The sequence below is a fragment of the Xenopus laevis genome, chromosome 9_10L (assembly GCF_017654675.1).
Source record: "Xenopus laevis strain J_2021 chromosome 9_10L, Xenopus_laevis_v10.1, whole genome shotgun sequence".
NCBI classification, from domain to species: Eukaryota; Metazoa; Chordata; class Amphibia; order Anura; family Pipidae; genus Xenopus; species Xenopus laevis.
Window position 1 is genome coordinate 77,408,350 of NC_054387.1, and position 20,468 is coordinate 77,428,817.

Below are 20,468 nucleotides of genomic sequence, written 5' to 3' on the forward strand. Positions count from 1 at the left end.
AAGTGAATACAGTACGTAGCCATCTAACATAAGCTCCTCTCTCAAACTATACTGGCTGTCACATCTTTACACGGCAATATGAAGTTTGACAACTTTTATAATTTCACCTCTGTAGTACAGAACCTAATAAGCTTTGTATTTGATTATTAGGCTCCAATGTTTGGCTTCCTCCTAGTTGTAATACTGCACCACTTAGCCTATTTGCTTGGCTACAGTTTAACTACTATATAATAGGTGTAGCCATGTTGTGATTCAGCCACTCCCAAGACTTGAAACTGATTGTATGCACACATACAGTCTGTATAATAAAATGTGTAGGCCTTATAAACAGTCTCTTTAGTAATATAGTCAGCTGTAGTTAAACTACTATTAAGAAATGTAACAATGTAATTTAGACAGCTGTTTGCCTGTAATGGTGGCTTTGCCAATTGAGCACAGCCTACTTGTGTGTGATTTTTTTACTCCCTTATGATAGGCGAGGTACAGTGAGGAAATTGAGTGATTCGGGGCAACCAGCTGGTGGATATAGTTCTGCAGAACAGTTTGGCTATATATATTCAATATATAATACACAAAAGCCATGAATATCCTGTAAATTATATCCTTATAAACGGTGACTAGTGATGTTATCAGTTATAAACGGTGAGTAGTGATGTCATTTTTGTCGCATGACTCATTAATACTTGTGTATTATATTAAATAAAGTACCCCTTGTTGGAAAATATGAGGATATTAGAAGTTACCTCGGAGTTCCTTCAGCCTTCAGCCTTGTTTGTTCATGGAACTCCTTGGTTACTTATAATATCCTTATATTTTACAATAGGGGGTACTTTATTCACTATATACAGTATACTGTGAGTCAATCCCTATTCTCAGGTAAGTGACAGCAGCCCAGAGCAAGTGCAGTGAATCAGCAGAAAAGAAGCAGAGTAGCTATTCTGAGGCACCCATAGAAACCCCAAACCTTTATTATGCAGTTGTTTCTGCTTGGTTCCCTAAACGGCTATATAATTGAGATCTTTTGTATTGCTCAATGATGCCATCCATGAAGCCCATTAAAGAAACACGTCATGCAAATTAAAGAACTTTTATTTTTCAGTTAATGTTCCCTTTAATGTCAGTCTTGCAGATAAATCAGCGGTAAAAGAGGAGTACAGCAGCCTCTGTAATTTCTTTGCTATTGCTCCAATCTTGATGTGTCCCATAACCATCCCAGTCAAAGCCTGTGAAATCTCCGCACTGTTTAGGATTCCCTTCTGCAAAATAACCTCCTCCTCCTATGCAGTGCTGTGTAAACAAAGGGGAAAATAGATGAAATATATGAAGTGTAGAATGATTAAAACATACATTTGATACAATTTTCCAATATACAGTACATTATACATTATCAGTTTTGGGTGGATGATTCCATTTTATGGATGGATGTTGGGTGGTGGGTAAAGGGACATGGATTTTGATCAACTGGGGACAGGTCCTAGAGGAAGCTGGTGAGGATGATGATGTTAGTGGAAAATGGGGTGGATTGGGGTGTAACGGGTATTTTACTAGTTTGGCAGTAACCATAGTGGAGAGTGATATTTAAGTGTACATTTTTTTCTGCTTGCATGATAGAGACCTGGACAGGTCTAATCAGGTACATCTGCACTGGCTCACAGACCAGCAACCCATACCCAGATATGCAGCCACTACCCTGTTAAACTTGCAATTGCTTTATCTACAACCTGCTACCAGTTGGCAGTCATAAAACCAGAGGTGATGTCTTTGTAGCCTGGAAGTGATGTAATCACAGATCACAAATTACATTGTCTGAGTAATAGAAGCTTATACTGCAAGCCATAACCTCATCTGTAACTTATTATCCTGCAACTCTACCCACATTCACAACATACCACCATTTTTATTGATAATTTGCAGATACCAGCACCACAGTAGGATTTTATTGCATGAAACTCTTGTTACTTCTTGTATGTGCATTACTGGCAACCCCCCCCCAACAAACAGCAACACTAATTTGGTTTTCTACATGAAAAAAGGCATAAATACAAAAAGAGAAAGAACTAACCCTTGAAATTGCACCTCCCCATCATCATCATCATCATTCATCATCATTTATTTATATAGCGCTGTCAAGATACGCAGTGCTTTCATATGATCTGATCACTCAGTGAACAAGCTTAAAACTTAACTTTTACTTAATAAGTTAAAATAAAAATATTGAGCCCAGGAAAGCATTAAAATGAGGTGAGGAACAGGGAGACGAATGGACTGAAGATAGGTTGTCGGTATACAAAGGCTGCAGAGTGGGTCACAGACCTGCCTATTAAGTTACGTTTTAAGCTTGTTCACTGAGTGATCGGATCATATGATGGGGAGGTGCAAATTCAAGGGTTAGTTCTTTCTATTTTTGTATTTACTATTCACAATTCAAACCCTGCACACAATCTACTGTTTCTCCAAATTTATGGCAGGGCAGGTGCTCCCTAATTTATAATTAATTATATTTTTTTAGTCATGTACATGTTCCATATTCCACCCGGTCCCCCCCCCCTTGTTCCAGAAAGACCATACCCCCATGCTTCGTCCCCTATTAGGGGTATAGATGCAGATGACTCCCAAAAAATACTGCAGCGCTGACAGGTCTGCATGAATTCAAGCAGCAAAACCAGATCGGAACAAGGATCTCAGACATGTGGCAAAATCTGTAATAGAAACCACTACCTGAACTTGTGTAAAAATGGCTGTACCACCTTTTATGGAATACGTTTGTTTTGGTAGTGTTCATCCAGAGCAGTAATCCCCAACTAGGGTTGCCACCTGGCCGGTATTTTACCAGCCTGGCCAGTGTAAAAATGATGGTTGATCCCAATGTTATGTATAGGGAAAAAAGATAAATATATAGGAAGGCTGGTATTTTTTTCCAGAAAAGTTGGCAACCCTATCCCCAACCAGTTGCTCCCAGTGGCCTTAAATCAGGTGCTTATTTTTGAATTCCTGGCTTGGAGGCAAGTTTTGGTTGCATAAAAACAAGGTACTGCCATCAGAGCCTCCTGCAGGCTGCCAGTTCACATAGGGACTACCAAATAGCCAATCATAGCCCTTATTTGGCACCCCCAGGAACTTTTATCATGCTTGTGTTGCTCCCCAACTCTTTATATATTTGAATGTGGCTCACGGGTAAAAAAAAGGTTGAAGACCCCTAATCTAGAAGATTAAAATAAAATACTAAAATTGGGTGAATTTGCATCTGGGCAGTGACCTGTAGCACTAATAATAAACCTATAAATAGTGCTAAAAATATAAAGTGAAATAATGGTTTAGCTGTCCAGGGCACTTTTTACCACTTTTTGCATTGGGTTTTTGTTGTTTTTGTATGTATTCTTGTTGTATGTTTAATGTTTACACCTATTTACTGTACAAAGTTGCAGGATATGTTGTGGTTATATAAATATATAATACTAATATATCCCAGTCAACCCAGTATAAAGGTTTCAGAAACCCATGTGAATGACAAAGCAAATCTGACACAAAGGAAATGCATTTTCCAACACTTACATGTTCTGTATTACAGCCAGTCACCTTGACTCCTGCACAGAGAGCAAGCGCTGCTTTTTCTGCATTAAACACTCTGAAGTGAACAAATCCAGCAGTAAACTCCCCTGTAAACCAAAGAACAGTCACATGATCAAGCAAGCCCAGCCTTAGGGCAATGACATTAGGTCCATTCAGTCATTTTTCCTGACATACAAAATTAGTGGAGTTAAAAGTTAAACTTGCAGCTCTCTACAGTTCCTCAAAAAAAAAAAAGAAAAATAGCGATATGTAAAAGAAAATTAGAGCACACTCCCATGATTAAATATTAAATGAATACAAATCACCACTTCCAGTTAAATGGTGATGGCACAAGGTAAGAGCTGTTGCCTGCACCACCTTGGGTGACTATTCTCCTGAAAAAGAATTTCCATAACATAACATATAAGATCACTGCAAGTAGAACCTATGAAAATGTAAATTTTTCCTGCGATTAAGCCAGATTGCCACAAGTAACAGATTTTTTTGCTACGGAGATCCACCTAAAATACAGGAAAGCAGGCATTTTGAAGCCGATCTCCACTCCGCTCAGCTCGGTGTTGCTACACACAGGCAGAAACTGTTCTTCACTTTTTCATAAGTGGAGAGAAATGGCAAAACACTGATGTGCAAAATGCCTTAGGCTACTGCAATACCAGGCAGATTCAGCATTAATATCCACTTTGTCTGCCTTCACCCAAGCCGACACAGAGGCTCCACATCAGAAAGTTTATAGGAGTGTAGGGGCTGATTCTTGACTTGTGTTTATCCACAGGCCAAACATCCACCTAGTGTGTCAGTAGTCTTAAACCATTCAGACACAGGAATTTTCAGTTTCAAAGTACAATTCTGCAGGAAAATCGTGGTGTTTTGCAGTGATCTAGTTTTATATATCCCTTATCCAAGCTTGTGAAGTTCTGATATTCTCCTGCACTTGCATGGTCAGAAAAGCTTTTAGTGAATGATGCAAGGCATAGTCATATATATATATGTATATATTTCTGAAACCTGCCCATTGTCCTAGAATATATGAGGAATTTAGACTCACGTCTACCACTTGGAGAGTAGTATTTAGTGGTTAGGTCAGGATTTCCCAAATCATACACAATGGGCACAGCAGGTCCATGATCTTTTGGACAAGTTCCAATTCCAAACTTTAGTGGATATTTCTGTAGGTGAAAGAGGGTAAGTTTCTACTGAGTAAAGCATCAAGGCCAATAACATACCATAAGGCTCAGTCATTTACTAATACAAACTCAATTCGCTAGAATGGACGAAAAATTGATCGTGCATATATGATATTCACAAAGCTACATGCGCCCCTGTGCATTGAGTCTGGACTAGGAATGCACTGAAACGAGGATTAAGTTTGGCACTTAGACAAATCTATATTATTCAGATCAGGCCAAACACAGTGATGTGACTGCTTTGGAAACTACATATAACATATTTTAATTTGCAGATGATGCAACCTAATTTATCTCTCATTTGTATATACATAGTAGGGTTTATATTTGTCTGAATCTTTTGTGGCTGTTTATGGTTTATGTTTAAAAATTATGGATTGAATGCATCTGGACAAAAAAAAAAGCATTGTGGGTAAATAGCCTTTCATCCAGAAATTGTACTATGCAGGGATAACAAATAAAAAAACAAACAAATACAAAAAGTATTGTAGAAGTGAAACCTATATTGGCTAACAATAAAAATACATTGCAAGTTTTCGGAGCACCAAGAATTGCGCACAAGGATGAACGATCACAGACATAAAATCAACACCAAATCGTGTGATACACCAGTGGGGCAACACTTCTGCAGTCAAAATCACAGTCTTCAGGACATACTAAATTGTGCTCCCCCACTTACTAACAGCAATCAACTGGAAATTCATTTTGATCAGTCAGATAAAAGTAAGAGACTGAAAGTAAAGATCTGAATTATTTGTGGATGTCTGACATGGTGTATTTTAAGGCTCAAAGCACCATGTAGATCATAAGTTTAATGACCCTCTTTACCTCCTGTACCAGTCAATATTTGGATGCAATTTGTATGTTTGATGTATACAAGGTCGAAATGGGCCAGCGGGACACCAGGAAAAAACCCAGTGGGTCCTGCACTGCCGCTGCTTACCTCCCTCCCTGACCCCGGCCGTGACACGCAGGAATAGGTATGCAGACAGACGCGTCTGGGTGGGGGTTTGCAGGTTTGTGGCTGGGATAGGGTGACTGGTGGGTTGAGAGGGGGCTTTGCAGCTGGGGGGGCGGGGGATGGTATGGGGGCCCCTGAGGCTGTAGGCCGATGGGCCCTGGGTCCCCCAGTCCGGCGCTGGATGTATATACCTTTATATTGTACAGTGCTGTGGGATATGCTGGTACTCTAAAAATCTGAATGAATAATATTTTAGCACCTGTACAGGTATGGGACCTGTTATCCAGGATGCTTGTTACCTGGGGTTTTCTGGATGAGATCTTTTTTGTAATTTGGCTCTCCACACCTTAATTTAGCTAAAAATAATTTAAACATTAAATACCCAATAGGATTGTTTTGCATCCAATAAATTATATCTTAGTTGGGATCAAGTACAAAGTACTGTTTTATTATTACAGAGAAAAGGGAAATCATTTTTAAAAACTGAAATTATTTGATTAAAATGAAGTCTATGGGAGATGGCCGTTCCATAATTTGGAGCTTTCTGGATAACAGGTTTCCAGATAATGGATCCTATACCTGTATTATCAGATCAGTCCTCAGTTCCTCAGCAAATTGCATGCTTAAAGTTGTGGTTATTTACAGTACCTGGTAGAGATTGAAGAGATTTCCACCTGATGGTATTTTTTGTAGTACCATTTTGACCTCGTGTAAGACAAAACTCAGTAAAGGAAAACCTTTAGAAATAGTCAGGCAATTTATTCTTACTTAATACAACATAACAGTTTTGTCTGGGTAAGCTGTTGGAGTAACACACAGAATGTCAGCCAAGGACTTACCAAAGACACACCTCTTGGTCCAGGCATTATATAGCTTTCAGAAGGCTTTTACAATAAGTGTGACAAGGGTTTCACGGAAATACCATACATAGTCTGTCTCCTCCTTGTACAATTAATGTCCAAATGATTTACTTAGTCTTACATGTTATCAAAGGAATGTTGTAACATACTGTGCCTAGCTCCAACAGTCCACAACATCGCAATCAGCTATGGCTAACCAAGGCCATTGTGGTATTTCCAGTTATTCGAGCAGCACGTCTGCAGGAGGGGGCCACACCAGACAGACTGGCGTTATGCTGATACTCTGGAATTTAAGAAACAGAGTGATGATCTTTTATTTGTATGGCCTAGTATAAACTATATGATTGACCATTGTCCACAGTAGACCATTCGCCATAATAGTCCATCCTGCCTTGGGCCATATAGCGTTATGGCGTCATAGAGGGTGGGGGTGACAAATATCAACCCTCTGACACTAGCCATTCGTCCGTCATAGGAATTGGACCGTTCCAGATATTTTTATATTTACATTACCTCTCTTGAAACATTAAATATGTTTCACATTAGTAATTACAGGCACAGTAAGAGTGCTGAGAGGACCCCCAGGAACAAGTGAGGTCTATTATAAATGGGACAGTGGTGTGCACTACTGTGAGTTACAGTTCAACTGTCGTGGCAGCACCAATACAGAAGTGAAGCTGAAAAGCTGAAATTAATGAAAACAAGGAAAACAGGAAGCTAGAGGGCTAGAGGTATTTCCTGTTTTTGAGGAACTAACGTGACTACGAACCGCTGGAGCCGCACAATGAAGCAAGAGCTGTCTGAATATAACATGTAGCCTAAGATTTAAGCAACTATATGATTATAGTGAAGTTAGGTTTCAAAATAAAGCAAAATAAAGCATTACAGAGAGATAATAAAAGGAAATCATTGGATAGAGATAATGAGACATAGTAATAATCATCCTGAGTAAAATAAAAATGTAAAAATGAAGATTAGTAAAAATGAAAAATACTAAAATGAAGCTAAAAATGAAAAATACTGAAATGAGGCTAAAAAATGCTAAATTCAAACTTTTTTCTTTTCTCTATTATCTAACTTAACCCTTCTACTATCAACTTTTCTTGTTCCTCTCTTTGCTTTCTTGCTTCCTTTGATTCTTAGGCACTTTGACTTTCTAGGGCACATACTTGACCTTTTACCTCTTTTGCTGCCTCTCTCTTTCTCTTAGCTATTACGGGAAAACAACTCATCATAGAGTGGGGAGGCTGACGGCTCTATGTATGCCTTATGAGTTAATCTGTGTGTTTTTAGTCAGAAGCACTTCTGCAGCATCCCCCGTCGCCCCCCTTTTCTCTACTTTGTATTGTACGGGCGGGGTAGAGCTTAGCTGTGGGGCTGGGGACAGCCTGCTCGTCTGTATCTGAGCTATAACTTTCAGAGAACTTATCTCTGAGCTGTTTTTCTTTTTTTTCTTTCTTGTCAAACCTCCCCCATAAGGCTGAGAAAAGTTTTATCTTATAGATGTAAATCAAATGTGAGCAGAAGTTGGAAGGTACTTATAGCACAAATTCTAACAGAGAAATATAGACCAATTATTAATGCTAGGATGACATGGATAGACTTAATGAAACTTCCAATGGAGTTGTTTAACCAGCTATAAAATTTTACCTAATCATTTGGAATAACTGAACTGTTCTATAAAAACATTACACTTATTGTTGCAGCTCTAAAACTTTGACTATATGACATTCAACAAACATTTCAGAAACAATATGAGTACAACCTTCTTTTTCCTATCAAAACACATGATAATCTAAAATCATACTATTTTGGTCAGCTACTCTATTTATTTTTTTTTATAGATTTAACATTATGGGCAGGACTGATCTTGGAATCTAGACTCTATTCAATACTAATATTAGCACATGACAGAGTTCTATTATTATGGGGTCTATCATTTTTTTTTCTATGTCAGTGCTGTTTACACACAACCAGCTACATATAGAGCTGAGGACCTGGGGCAATAATACAATAATGAGTAATTACAGGAAACTTTCCTTCTAAAACCTTTTTAAACAGATACAATTTTACCTTTGTTGTTTTTCATAACTAATCTGAAATTAAACATATAGAGAAAATATTACATTATCACATTCCCATTGTTCTTGTCAATTTCACACAATTTAACTATATCACGTTCAATACTGTATGAATCTCAAACTTAAATTTAACTCATTTCAATATCAGTCCATCAGTTCATTATAGGGAAAGTCCAATCAGAGAGACATCATGGCGGTGGATAGACATATGAAGAAATATTCAACAGTCACTTTTATTCAGTCAATGCAGCAGTCTCTGTAAAGTTCTCAAGAGTTCATAATCAGTCCATGGATTCGATATTAGGATAGGCAAAAATGTAAAGGCATCACAGATATGAATGGCAAACTTGGAAATGGCTCTTTGTATGTATGTAGAGTTTCCTTCAATGAGTGGTGTGATCAATGATAGTTGTTCTATTTGGAATGGATTGGAATAATCTCAACAGCTACTGATGGAATTTTGCTCAGATCACCAACCTGGAAACAAAGAGACAATGTGACAATATCTGGTGTTCTGGTAATACTGACTTATCTAGTGTACTAGCTAAAGAACTCTAATGAAACTACTGTATGAACTGTCAGTAATGAGAAGTGGTTGTACATTTATGATATGAGTGAAGGACGTTTGTTTTCTTGTGGTTAATTCAAATGGAGAGAGTCCACAACACCTGATAGGATTGTTGCAGAGAATTGACAGGACAGCTGGGAGTAAATCCAACCAAATGCTGCCACTAATTGTGTTGTTGGAAGTGGGATGGTACAAAGACACAATTCCACTTAATATCAGTGTAATTTGCAAATTTGTAACAGAATCGAAAATTTAATTATGTAAACTATCAAATACAACCTGTACTGTTTCCTTCTTATAACAAAATAATATTGATTAATCATAACCAGGAAAAACATTTAACAAGTTCTCTCTTGTACCTTTATATATATTTATATTTTTAGCCTAAATGAGAATGACATAGACCCATTTTAGTAGCATAATTTATTTCTACAAATTTGGTAGTGAAATTACTGGTTATCAGACAAAATCAACAATAAATCGAAGTCACTTCTGCATTTTCTTACACTTGCAGACTTGTGATGCAAGATACACAAGTGCAAAGATTACGGAAGAATTTTTCTGTAGCAGCGGCACAAGCACATAAGCTGCATTTTTATTAACTGAAACTTATTTAATTAGAAAAAATAGTAACAACAACATAACCCACAATATAATACTCCTCTCTTGTTGTACTGCAAATGCAGTACAATAATATGAAATAATAGATTCACATCTGTCTAGAGAATAATGAAAGGAATTTAACCTGTACCAATGAGTGAATCGGGTATGGATCCAAACTGCGTCAAGTTTACCTTCATGTGGGTGAAAAAGATCCAGATGCAGGAGATACAGAAAAAAAAATACAGATGAGTATAAAACAGTAAAGTTAAAAATATTTGCTGTGGTTAAACGTTCCTGAGCCAGCTGCCTGACAAAAAAGAAAGTTACAAAACAGTGAGAGAAGTTAAACATCTGAAATATTGTGCAACGGAGGATTCTGGGAAATGTAGTTTTTATGACAGTACCAGCAAATAGAATCCTTCTTGTTATTAATTAGACTATGAACTAGGTTTCCTCTTAAAGGGTTCTGTAAATCTAATGCACCATTAAGTACTTCAGTGTGAAACAACTGACGGTGATTTATTTGGTCGTCAGGACATTTGTCTTCAGAAGATTCAGGGGAAGTATTACTGTTAATATACTACTGTTAATATACTACTGTTAATAAGCTTAAAACATTCTGAACCATTAGCTCAATAAGAATCTTCATTACTGGGGCTGCACCGTCTGTGAAACAAAAAGTTCTGAGACTGTGTAACTCTGTATCACTCTAAAATTGCCAATAGGCACATTCAAAATAGCATTTAATTGCTCCTTAGTATCCATATAAAGGACTGGATCTAAGTTTGCTGAGCAAGGAGCAGAGAATAGGTGTAATGTCTCAGCTGAAGCATATGTGAGAAATATCACTTTCTATTGTTGGCAAAAGCCTGCTAGATCTAATAGCATGCAATTTGTATAGTAAAATATTTTCTCTTACAATTATCCTTTATCTGTCACAGTAGAATTTCAAGTTGTGAGGGAAGAAAACTATCGCCTTCTGGCCAGGAAAACGCAGTCTTGTCCCCTCCACTGTGACACTTAACAAAGGCTTTGAAACTTAAAATGTTTTGGGCACTCAACTAGCATATCTAGGAGGATTGTTAGATATTCCAAACTGATGGAACATGTTTTTTTTTTTCAGATCACAAGTAAAACATAATACACTTAGAAAAGAGTTATCAATCTGACACATAAAGATAAAAAAGAGAAATAAGGTTTGTTTGAGACAAAAAACTTCAACAGAGAACATTTAAAGAGACAACACTAATATTTCTGTTAAAATAGAAAGACAAGTGGAGTGAATTAACCTTATTCACGAGTAACCCATTCACAAACAGAAATACACAAGAGAACTAATGTTACTATGAGAATAATAACAAAGAAGACAATGTTAGGATAAGATAAGAATAGAGACATGATAGTCAAAGACAAAATGACAATATTTTAATGACAGACACATAGAACAAATATTATATTACAAGAGGTACCTATGAAAACTTATAAACATTAATGAGAACCAAAAACAGTAAGGTAAACATATTCATTACAGACACATCAAAGTCATATAACTGTCAAGTCAAGTCAAGTCAAGTCCTTTTCTTTCTAACATACACACAAGTAATACATTCAAAATATGCTCTAACAGACCTGTAGGATGCAAAAAAGCATAGCAGCGAGCTATTAACATTGGTTTATAAAACAAACAGGGCAAACAAACATACATATAAACTGGAGTCACCTGCAGGAAAAAATGATGTTATACTTTTCTCTGTAATTTAGAATAGGCTTACAATTGAGTGTAAAGGGAGAAAATAGGTTTGAAGTTGCAGACAACACCTAAATGTTTGTATGACTCTCGTTTTTCATCTGACAATTCAAACGGACAGGAAAGTGATTCACACTTCACACTCTAAAGAATTTCCTTCAGAAAACCTAGTTTTCCGTATTTCTGGCCTGCTAGGTCGCCCCATAAACAGGAACCGCAGAAAAACTTCTAAACAACAAGCAGACTCTGAGATAGAGCCACACATTCTCTCACACACCATTACACATATGACAGTTACACTAAAGTTATTCACACACTCAGCTAGGCAAACGTCCAACATTCATGGATCTTTTTGCATACATCAAACAACATACAGTACACGTGTAATTTCTATTTCAAGATGTTTTAGACTACACTTCATGATAAGGAATAAGAGACGTACAAAATACAAAAACAGGAAGGAAACTGCGGATTCCTATCATGAATGGCAGATAATTTCAGCTGATTAACACAACAATTAACAAAACAAGAGGCAAAAAGAAGAAGTTAGAAAAACATATATACCCCACCCAGGGGGGTACTTACGCGCGTGTATCCATCATCCGTTAAAGTAAAGCTTTACGGGGAAACCGTCCTGGAAAAGAAAATATCCACGGGTAAACTATCGACATCCGAGAACAAAGCCCCTCGGGTACACTCCAGTAGCCAGCCTGGAGCCCTCCATTGCCTGAAAAAAAATTGACTGGAAAAAACTGGATCACAGTCGGCGGGTCACCATATGATGGTATTTTTTGTAGTACCATTTTGACCTCGTGTAAGACAAAACTCAGTAAAGGAAAACCTTTAGAAATAGTCAGGCAATTTATTCTTACTTAATACAACATAACAGTTTTGTCTGGGTAAGCTGTTGGAGTAACACACAGAATGTCAGCCAAGGACTTACCAAAGACACACCTCTTGGTCCAGGCATTATATAGCTTTCAGAAGGCTTTTACAATAAGTGTGACAAGGGTTTCACGGAAATACCATACATAGTCTGTCTCCTCCTTGTACAATTAATGTCCAAATGATTTACTTAGTCTTACATGTTATCAAAGGAATGTTGTAACATACTGTGCCTAGCTCCAACAGTCCACAACATCGCAATCAGCTATGGCTAACCAAGGCCATTGTGGTATTTCCAGTTATTCGAGCAGCACGTCTGCAGGAGGGGGCCACACCAGACAGACTGGCGTTATGCTGATACTCTGGAATTTAAGAAACAGAGTGATGATCTTTTATTTGTATGGCCTAGTATAAACTATATGATTGACCATTGTCCACAGTAGACCATTCGCCATAATAGTCCATCCTGCCTTGGGCCATATAGCGTTATGGCGTCATAGAGGGTGGGGGTGACAAATATCAACCCTCTGACACTAGCCATTCGTCCGTCATAGGAATTGGACCGTTCCAGATATTTTTATATTTACACACCTTCAGCAGAAAAGAAGTTATTCTGTGTCCGATACCTTAGAAGTGAGTTATTCCTCCAGTGGGAAAATGGTGTGTTGTTGGGCACGTGCCACAATCCCAAGTTACTGGAAGTGATATCATAATAGCCCGGATTCTGCGCACAAAATAAAGAACATCACAGATCACATAACACTGGAAACTCTATTAGGGCTTTTATGCACAGTGCTAAAAAGCAGCCAAAGTGATGCATCACTATGTGGTGCTACAGGAACAAATTAACAAGATACTTATGTTAGAAGAGTTATAATTTGTTAACCAACTTGTTTAAACCATTGGCTCCTTCACTACTCTGTCAAAGCTTGAAGTTGGTGACAAAGAATTTGGCAAGCTGCCAGTGAAGGGGAGGTGTGGAAACTATCAAATTAAAGTATTAGGTGTAGAAAAAAAAGGTTCTTGCAACAAAATGTGCTCCTTGCACCTTCGTATAGTTGCTCTCGACCTTACTCAGCCTTTCTTCCATTTTGATTTGAGCACTCTTATGATGCCTATTTATGCAGGGGAACCATGGAGCTACCACCACCTCCCGACCAAGCAGTAGCTCCAGGGATCCCTCAGCACCCTGTGTAAATTGGCATAGTTCAGCTGTGCCAAAACAACCTGGCATACAGATCAAAATTATGCCAGTCAGAGTATATAGTTGAATATATTTGGGCAACAATAGTTTGCAATGAAGCACAGGTGCAGTTGCAACCATTTTGGCAAATCAGATGCAATTGCATCAGGAGTATCGGCCATTTGCGTGTAGTGTGTAACATCAGAATTCTGGGGACGTGGTGCATTGTGGGAAAAAAACATGATGATTGCACTCAAAATTGCACTTTGCTCGCTGCACGTTCTATTGTGTACCTTGTAGTCATCACTGGTAGCTCCACCAGGTAATCCAAACGTGGCATAATTTGCCCAGTTACCATCTCCTGCTGGGTAGTTGGGATCGTTTCCCTGTTGACTGGTCCATCGGTCTCCAACTGTGCACTTGCCAAACATGTTGTTCTCATGGACACTGGCCACCAAGGTCCAGCCTCCACCATCAGCTGTCATATCACAGAATGTCTGGTAGGAGATCCCACCTCCAGTTCTCAGTGTGTAGATTCCATCTGTCACAATAATAATACATACTGTTTATGTAGCTTTACTATTTTTACTTAGATAATTACTTACTTACTATTTTTACTTAAATATTACATGTTGCTGTACGGACCATGCCACATCAAAAAGCATCAGAAATGCATATGGTTGACCAGCTTGAAGGTCAATCTGAATAATATTTGGGATGATCACTTATTTTCCTAAGTCCTAGATATTTGTAAGGAGTGACAATTGATTTTATTGTAATCACTGTTATTTCTGGGAAGGACAATGCCCCAGGAGAAGCTATATACGAGGGAGTCATCTAAGCCTGAGGTAGACAACCTCAGAATGGTAATTGGTAGGAGTGAGTAGGTGAGATAGTGACAGGGTAGGGTGGTTGGAGTGCACTGCAGGTGGTTAGAGGCAGTGATAAGGTAGAGAGACAAGCAGCTGATGCTCAAACAAGGTGGTAGTGAGGGGCCAGTGTTCCGACAGTAGTCTTCCCACCACTGGTCCTTATTACAGAAGGACACAGTACTTGGGAAATATTGTAGGGAACCACCTTTGTTCTCATACAAAAGAGGCCCAAATCTTGCAGGAAAACTGGTGAGATCTGATATATATAAGAGGCAAAACGAGACGAGATTCCTAAGTACACCAAAAATGGGAACGTTTCCATGCTTAAATTGCAGCTGCTGCAACTCAATTATCAAAGGAGACTTTGTAACTCACCCACTAAAGGGCAACAAAATTCCTATCAAACAATACTATACATGCAATACAGACTATGTAGTATACGGCTTAAAATGTCCCTGTGGGAAAAATGTATGTGGGGCAAACTTCGAGAAAAGTGCGAATAAGGATAAATGAGCATAAAAGATCCGTTACTAACTTTAATCTTAATGAGATAAAAACTCATACACCTGTGGGAAAACATTGCTTTAACCATAAACATACAAGTGCAAGCCTTAGATGGCTTATACTTGAAGATGTAAAATTACCAATGAGAGGCGGAGATCGAAAGAAACTGCTATTACAATGTGAGGCGAAATGGATTGACATATTAAATACATTGGAACCACATGGTTTAAATGATGCACAAAGTCTAAAATGCTTTTTGTAGTAAAGTTCTTTATTTCTTGCAGGAAATGTACAGTGGCAACATTGAATAGGCTGAATGATTGTAACAGGTACGAAAAAATTGAAACATTGTCACACTGATACAACTGTAACTAGTGCCCTAAGTGTCTTGTACTTTTGGAGTAGGCCCCTAGAGGGCAGTACTGCATTGGAAATTGTTAATTGAATGAACAAAGTCTGGCCACAATGTGGAACTGACTATCTTGTTGGTGGTTTTTCTTGTATTTAAATGTTGGGTATGGGGATATGCACTTTGTGAACACTGGCACCTGAGGAAGGATCAGATAGATCCGAAACATGTAGTGCTACCAAATAAAAATATCACTTGACTGATGATACTGGTTCTCCAGAGTTGTGATTTAATTTAGTCTACCCAGAGGCAGGCCTGGACTGAGAATTAAAATAGACCCTGGAATTTCAGGTACACAGAGGCCCAAACAGCCCCCACCAGCCCACTAAATACTGAATTTATATGGCATCTTATAGCAGCCCCTCTGGCATTTGCCAGAACCCAGAGATTGCCAGTCCGGGCCTGCCCAGAGGTATAGGGACAAGGGTATATAGGGCTTAACGAACCTGGCAGACCCCTCTGCTGAAAGTCTACAACAAGGAGCATGGTGCCTGATGAGGGACTGGGAAGTAAGAAGAAGGCTAGGGCTGAGTGGTCTGGTTAAACCCTAACTGTTAAGAGTGTGTGGTAAAGAGAATACCTGATAGATAATTATGCTGAATCACTGGTGGCTGGCAATAAATTTGTTCTTGAGTTCATAGTGAGGGAGTGTGGACCTCCTGTTTATTCAGAGCTACAGTGTGGCAAAGGTTTCCCCAAAGAGGGGGCCCGTGGTTTGTGTTGCTCTGATGATTATCCCTAGGGAAGTAGGGGGCACCAACTTACAAATTCATTAAACTATAACGGAATAACTGATACATTCATATTTTTAATATTCTTTAAGCTTGTTCTACACTACAGAGGTTCCTGACTAAATGTTGGGCCTGAAAGGGAGACTTGAATTCCCCCCCCTTACTAGCTTTCATCAGGTTAGTAAACAATTAAGCCTGATTTATCATAGAAATGCAGACATTGGTACTGATGCACTCAGCTCTCTAACAGTTGTTTTAAATAGGCTGGGCTAAATAGAGACATAATTATAAAATAATTAGGAATACGGAGCTACAGTGTCACTCACCTTCAGCATTATTGTTGAATTCCTTAATTTCCCTGCAGTTCCTGTACATTTTACTGGACTCTTTGTTGTTATGGGAGCAAAAGCCATTTTCACTACATGATTCATAATCTTCCCAACTTGCCAGCAGACCAAGGATCTTTTGTTTCTTTTGATCAAGGGAAAAATTATCTAAAAAAAAACAATTGGACAGCTGGTCATTTAGAAGTATAAACAGTTATAAAAAAATAAGTAGTGGTAGCAGTGTAACCCTAAGCAAGTCCTTCTGACCCATTTATTAATGGCAGGCAGTAAGTACATGGACTTAGTTGTGTCCCCTAGCGTGCATGTACAGTACTTACCATCCCTCATGAATACAGAGGTGCAGAATGTAGGCTGTGCTTTACTCAAGAAACACCAAGACTGGTTCCCTGGGTTGTAAGCATGGGAAGGGGCAAAATGCAAAAATTGTAGCTGTTGGCATTGCAATACAATTACTAATCCAAGATGTTAAACTCCTGTGACAACTTTAAGGGTCTGGACCATTATTACTTTAAAGATGCTGAATCAATAAGTTCAGTAAATAAAATATAGTATTTCTAACCATATTCATTTTTATGGTTAGCTCTGCTTTTAAGTTCAGGTTACTGGGCACTTTGGATATACACATGGTAAGCCAAGTTGGGCCAATACAGTAATTCAGCAGCTGTCCAGCAGACAAGATTAAGTACCTGTGGCTTGTGACTCCATGTCAAATGGACTCATCAACATGTCTGACTTTGTTTGGAGCCATACCCTGGCAAATGTTAGGTATTTTGATGTGTGTACACATTTAGAGAAGACCTTTTTTGTAATATATTATTGCTAAACGATTCTCTGTTATTGGCAGTGACAGCAACTATTCAAAATGACTTGTTGAGTGATGTGGATCTTTAAGTGAGGATGTATTTAATGGGATTCTCATTGGGGGGTCATTTATAACATTTGGCAGCGCATATTTATTCACAAATGGTTATACTGCACATGCTTTTTCTTGCAATTCTGTTTGCACACACTTATTCAGCTTTATAAATGTAACCATTCACAGGGCAAATATATTCACTGTGGGAACCAATCTGCCCTGCGCTAAGTTTATAAATGAGCCCCATTGTTTTTAGTTTATAGAAATACTCACCACATCCAGCAGAGAACCTCACGGTAATGAGTATGGACAGAAGAACCAGACTGTGCACAAACATCTTCTCTCTAAAACAGAATAGACTCAAAGATCATGAACCATCATCGTCATGTTTGACTAATTTTACTAGAAAAAATTATGCTTGATACCAGTGTTATAAGCAACATAGTAATATAGTAAGCTTTTAACTTTTTTTTAACCTAACTGCTAGTTGATCCAGAGGAAGGCAAAAAAAAAACCCATCTGAAGCCTCTCCAATTTGCCTCAGAGGGGGAAAAATTGCAATCGGACAAGGCCCTGGTTCATAAAGAAGAAAGAAAGGATAATGAGAGAAAAATCTGTATTCTCAGAATAACCTTGGCCTCATTGTGAGGGATTTGTGAGGGATTAATTACAAGCAAGATACTTTTGGTGTGCAGTTTCTATATCGCCCCAGTATTTGTGAGACTTTCTCCCACAGTCTGGTGTGGTTAGTTAATTGGGTGCAGATGACTTTGACTTGTATGTGCATTTGTGGTAGGGAACTTAGATTGAAAGTAAACAGGGGCAAAATAAAAAATAATAAATGATTGCAAACTTGTCATGTTGTAACTGAAAAACACTTATATACACAATATATTCCTAATTTACTAATTGATGGGGATAAAAATAGAAACAAATCTTACCAGTTCAGATGAGTTCTCTTTACTGCGAGAGAATATGATTTCTAATGTCCCATAGTGAACTAAATCCTTATAAAATGTATTTTGGTTCCACCCAACCCAATCAGAGCTGATCTCTTGCCTTAGTGATAAAGTCAGCATGTGGATTGGGGAAGTGATAAATAAATAAAACTGCATGGTCAGTCTCTCGTAAGTAAATTGAGAAATCTAGTTTACAACATGCAATGTGTGATATGAGCAAGGACCTATTTTGTAATTGTAATAGCAAGTGAAAAATTTTGTTTTTACCTAATATCATTTCTATGTAAATAATTTTATATTCTACATTTATTTATATTCTTTCCATTGTCTGGGTATTTTAATACATGGGTTGTCACCCAAAAAATGGGTTCCCATGCTGTCCCTGAAATGAGCACTGTGCACTTTTTAACCCAGGCAATATCTGGAGCTATTGCCACTTCTGAAGATGGTGTCTACAGCACAGGGAGCACACATCATTTTTGAAGTAACACTATGTTGTAGTGTGTGTGAATTTCAATGCATCAGCCACAGCCTTCCTACCACAATTATGCTGGTGTGTTTTGGGTCATTGCTGCAGCACCCAAGATCGCTTCAGCTTGAGTTGACAAACAGATGGCCGGACATTCTCCTTCAGGATTTTTTGGTAGACAGTAGAATTCATGGTTCCATCTATCACAGCAAGTCTTCCAGGTCCTGAAGCAGCAAAACAACCCCAGACCATCACACTACCACCACCATATTTTACTGTTGGTATGATGTTCTTTTTCTGAAATGCTGTGTTACTTTTACGCCAGATGTAACAGGACGCGCACCTTCCAAAAAGTTCAACTTTTGTCTCGTCGGTCCACAAGGTATTTTCCCAAAAGTCTTGGCAATCATTGAGATGTTTTTTAGCAAAATTGAGACGAGCCTTAATGTTCTTTTTGCTTAAAAGTGGTTTGCTCCTTGGAAATCTGCCATGCAGGCCGTTTTTGCCCAGTCTCTTTCTTATGGTGGAGTCGTGAACACTGACCTTAATTGAGGCAAGTGAGGCCTGCAGTTCTTTAGATGTTGTCCTGGGGTCTTTTGTGGCCTCTCGGATGAGTTGTCTCTGCGTTCTTGGGGTAATTTTGGTCGGCGGCCACTCCTGGGAAGATTCACCACTGTTCCATGTTTTTGCCATTTGTGGATAATGGCTCTCACTGTGGTTCGCTGGAGTCCCAAAGCTTTAGAAATGGCTTTATAACCTTTGAAATTGAACTCAGGTGTGATAAACCACAGTTAAGTTATTTTTTAACAAGGGGGGCAATCACTTTTTCACACAGGCCCATGTAGATTTGGAGTTTTTTTTCTCCCTTAATAACGTAAACCTTCATTTTAAAACTGCATTTTGTGTTCAATTATGTTATCTTTGACTAATAGTTAACGGTTTTTGATGAGCAGAAACATTTAAGTGTGACAAACATGCAAAAGAATAAGAAATCAGGAAGGGGGCAAATAGTTTTTCACACCACTGTATATATATATTTTTGCATGCTCTAAGCAGATTTTTCAATTTCCCAAGAGACTGATGCCAATTTCCTAATTCTTCCTTTTCTTGAAAACCACATCCTGATGTTTCACAAAGGCAATATATATATATATATATATATATAACGTAGTTGGCCAGCTTAAATATATTGCAATATATGGACAAACAATCCCTGTGTTGTTTAATTTTTAAGTAGCAGTATGCACAAAATGTCTCTGTCTTAAATATATTGATAATGGGTTGAGTGCAGAGGACCTCTTGTAGTTGACTATATGTATTTTGTGGTCATACCCTCATTGCACCCCCGCCTAATGGTTTTAAAAAATAGTGGTGAGCACAACTTTCCCTTGTATATATATATATATATATATATATATAAGTCTCTTGTGAAATTGAAAAATCCTTTTTCTTGAAAACCACATGCTATGCTATAGACCCCCTAATGTAAGTGATGAAGAGGAGGCTAAGCTCCTGATGCAAATAGAAAAGGCTTCTAGTTTGGGTAAAGTAATGATAATGGGGGATTTTAATTACCCAGATATTGACTGGAGCAAAAGTACTGCCAGATCAGTTAATGGGAACAAGTTTATATACTTGTTGCATGACAATTTTATGGCGCAGGTTGTTGATGAGCCAAC

General features: G+C 38.2%; 1 protein-coding gene across 1 annotated transcript; it reads right to left on the reverse strand.

Annotated features, from left to right (window-relative positions):
* Positions 1 to 1,071: 1,071 nt before the first annotated feature.
* sln35-A (35 kDa serum lectin) lies at positions 1,072 to 18,392 on the reverse strand. Its single transcript, NM_001085571.1, is given in 9 exon segments — positions 1,072 to 1,287; positions 3,553 to 3,656; positions 4,616 to 4,736; positions 6,364 to 6,389; positions 13,051 to 13,183; positions 13,936 to 14,183; positions 16,485 to 16,652; positions 17,635 to 17,705; positions 18,303 to 18,392. Coding segments are annotated over 8 exon segments (1,017 nt in total). The 5' UTR covers positions 17,699 to 17,705; positions 18,303 to 18,392; the 3' UTR covers positions 1,072 to 1,134.
* Between the last annotated feature and the right edge of the window lie 2,076 nt (positions 18,393 to 20,468).